The 3,688-nt window shown below is 42.4% G+C and overlaps 1 protein-coding gene across 1 annotated transcript in view; it reads left to right on the top strand.

The window, feature by feature from the left end:
- Positions 1–1,338, top strand: part of LOC104953405 (5-hydroxytryptamine receptor 4-like) — a 2,396-nt gene extending 1,058 nt beyond the window's left edge. The window contains exon 2 of the mRNA XM_010780350.1: positions 775–1,338. Coding sequence (XP_010778652.1) covers positions 775–1,338 — 564 coding nt within the window. The remainder of the gene's footprint in view (positions 1–774) is intronic.
- Positions 1,339–3,688: the final 2,350 nt, after the last annotated feature.

Genomic DNA, 3,688 nt, shown 5'->3' with positions numbered 1-3,688 from the left:
TGTGGGGGTCTTTGGTAGCACTAGAACAATCCAGTGTGGAAATTAGCTAGTTTGGTCTTAACAAACTTTGTATCAAATTGTGTGTGTATTATTTAAGAATCCGACTACTTTTATTTACTGCAGAAATAAATTGTGTTTAATGACAATTGCTCCAACAACTGAAATGAAATAAAAAGATAAATCGAGTAAAAATATGTAAGTAAATAGTTAGGAAATACTCACTGGTCCCCGGCTTGAGCTTGAGTCTCAGGATCCATGTATCTGTGATCCTCTCCAGAATGGAAGTAGTCATCACATACAGAGCATCAACTAGTTCCTGAACAGTGTCCTTCACATGCTGATATCCAAGAGAGGGAGTTCCACAGTCACAAGATGGAGGAATAGAAAGCAGTATTCAATGTTTACTTCAGATTAGCTCCACGTCAGAAATGATCATGCTTGTCATATGTCTCTCTCCATAGAGGCTGAATCATCATGTTAATCACATAGCTATCATATGCCTCAAACAGTCCTGATGCTCTTCTAGGTAATCACACATCCTGTCATGTTCACAGCTACAGTTGGGATACCTTTGTTAGCATGTTACTCTGATATTGGGAGAGAACATTCAGTATTTTCCCAACACAATAGAAAATAGCAATCAATGAATTCTCCAAAATATATAGATGTGCTTTCCCATTTTAGGGTTAATTGCTCAACCCTAAAATGAACTAACCACCCCTAAACAACACATCAGCACCCTCTCTGACTCTTCTAACTCGCTCCCCTCTCCAGATCGAGCAGCGGCGCCACAGTGAGGGCAGTAACTCCACCTCCTGTATCTTCATGGTGAACAAACCGTACGCCCTCACCTGCTCCGTGGTGGCCTTCTACATCCCGCTGGTCCTCATGGTGCTGGCCTACCAGAGGATCTACATCACGGCTCGAGCCCACGCCCTGCAGATCAGCATCTTGCAGCGAGCGGGAGGAGGTGGAGGAGGTGGGATAGACCATCAACGAAACCACCGCATGCGAACAGAGACCAAAGCAGCCAAGACTCTGTGCATCATCATGGGTTGCTTCTGCCTCTGTTGGGCGCCGTTCTTCGTCACTAACGTGGTGGACCCCTTTATAGACTACGCGGTGCCGGAGCAGCTGTGGATCGCCTGCCTGTGGCTGGGATACATTAACTCCATGCTCAACCCCATCCTCTACGCCTTCCTCAACAAGTCCTTCCGCCGTGCCTTCCTCATCATCCTGTGCTGCGGGAGGAAGAGGTACCGCCGGCCGTCCATCCTGGGGTCCGGAGCGCCCTGCACGGCCACGCAGATCAACGGCTCCACACATGTAGTCAAGTAAGTTCCCCCTGATCATTGCTGTGGATTGGTTTAACATTCAGGACATCACGTGGTGAAGGAATGAGTCCTGAAACCTGGAAATGAGTCAGCATTTCACCACTTCCTGATCACTTGTCTGTTGAAATAGGGACTGTGGTTAAGAAAATCTGAAGATATTTTAACGTTTGTTGCATTAAACTCAAGAATTTGAAAATATTTCATCCTCAAGGCCTTTAGATGGCCCTGACAAAATGTGTAACTCAAGTAAGTTCCCCGTAATCATTGTTGTGGATTGGACTGTCATAGAGTGGTGCAGGAATGAGTCCTAAAACATGTCACCACTTCCGGATCGATTCTATAGGTTTTTTGAATACGTTTTTGGTTAGCGTGAAACGGGGTCTGTGGGTAAACGAAGTTGAACAGATATTTTAACATTTCGTTGCATTAAACTCAAGAATGAGAAAATTGGACAGGAATGAGTCCTGAAACCTGAGTCAGTGTTTCACCACTTCCTGTTCGCTTGTCTCTTTGAATGTATTTTTGGTTGAAATAGAGTCTGTTATATCTGAAGATATGTTAACGTGTTGTTGCATTAAACTCAAGAGTTCGATAACTTTTCCTCCTTAAGGCCTTTAGATGGTCCTGACAACATTTGAAGTTGTCAGAACAAATCTGGTAGAGGATTTCGTTAAAGCCCCTGTCACACTGTCCCGAAATTGACACCCGATGGACACACGAATATGGAATTGTGAACTTCGCACGAAGATGGCCGACTTTGTTCTTTACTTTCTCCGTCTTTATATGTAGAAGATATTAAGTTTTCTCCGTCATGTTGTTTCCATAGCAACAACAACTTCCTCGCCTTCAAAATAATATATTATATCCTTTTTAGTTTCAAAGAACACAAATTGGGTTATTTACATAATATGTTTACATGATTTTGTTGTGCAATAAAACAACCAGATGGACACACGATAAAGGAAATGTTCAAATTCGGCTCTGATCGTAGCAACATCGGGACATTCGTGAGGGCATCTTAAGCCATCTTTGGCATGCCAAAGATTTTGCCACCGCTCCCGAAGTTGCTGCCAGAGCCTGATAAATTCCACCGGCGGTCATACGATGGCTTAAGATGCCCTCACGAATGGCCCAATGTTGTTTCGATCAGAGCCGAATTTGAACATTTCCTTAATTGTGTGTCCATCGGGTGTCAATTTCGGGACAGTGTGACAGGGGCTTTAGCCATCTGATGAAGCCTTTGTGGTATTCTTTTCAGGACACATTCAGACACTACAGATAATAATCTGCAAGCACTGTTTTTCTTCCTCAGACCTCCAGTTTCTGGGAAAACAATCCAGAGAACCAGCAAACTTTTGCTTGCAAACTTTGCACAGCAGGTACTCCTGGGAGGCAGCTAAAAAGACAGTGGTGAAAGCTGAGTTACGCAATCAAACCAGTCAGGGGAATGCTCATTATTGTGTGTTGTTTGTTTGTGTAGCTTTTTTTCAATCCTTTCTCTTCTGTTTATCCCTAAAATGCAAACTGTATTGTCTCTTCTAAAGGCTGCTCATCTCTTGGCAATATTGCGCTACCCTCCATTTTGATATGCACACTATCTTGTTGGTTCAAAATGTTCTCTTGCTTAGTGCCAAGACTGACATAGCAACTTATCAATGAGCATTTGAAATCTCTTCTATTCATCCCGCTGCACTGTCAACAGCTACTTTTCTTTTGACAGTCTGAGTGGCCACTAAAGGAAAGGCTGCTTTGAAAAGAGTTTCAGAAAAAATAAGAGCATACATAGTAATCTTCATCCTATTGTACAGTAGTGCACTTGCTAGAATGTTCAGCAAGTCTCTCAAGAATAGTTGGTTAGTTTGTGCCTGGTACTGTCAATTTAGCTGAAAGCCCATTTATTTGAATCAGGAGTAGCTCTTGACCACCCAACTAATAGTTTTGCTAAATAGCAGTCTGTTCCATCTAGAAAAAAAGGTCTGAATGTTCCATCAATGTTATGTTCGTGCATCTTTCTTACCCTGTCACTGGGCTGTAATTTCATGACAGTACTTTAACAAGTTAGTATTGTCTTGCATACAAATGTACAGTGGGGCAAAAAAGCATTCAGTCAGCCACCAATTGTGCAAGTTCTCCCACTTAAAAAGATGAGAGAGGCCTGTAATTTTCATCCTAGGTATACCTCAACTATGAGAGACAAAATGAGAAAAAAAAAAAAATCCAGAAAATCCCATTGTCTGATTTTTAAAGAATTTATTTGCAAATTATGGTGGAAAATAAGTATTTGGTCACCTACAAACAAACAAGATGTCTGGCTCTCACAGACCTGTAACTTCTTCTTTAAGAGCCTCCTCTGT

Source organism: Notothenia coriiceps, unplaced genomic scaffold (genome assembly GCF_000735185.1).
Source record: "Notothenia coriiceps isolate Sejong01 unplaced genomic scaffold, NC01 NC01_scaffold00021661, whole genome shotgun sequence".
In the NCBI taxonomy this organism is placed as follows: Eukaryota; Metazoa; Chordata; class Actinopteri; order Perciformes; family Nototheniidae; genus Notothenia; species Notothenia coriiceps.
The sequence above is the reverse complement of the archived record's forward strand: the minus strand, read 5'-3'. Positions and strand labels throughout refer to the sequence as shown.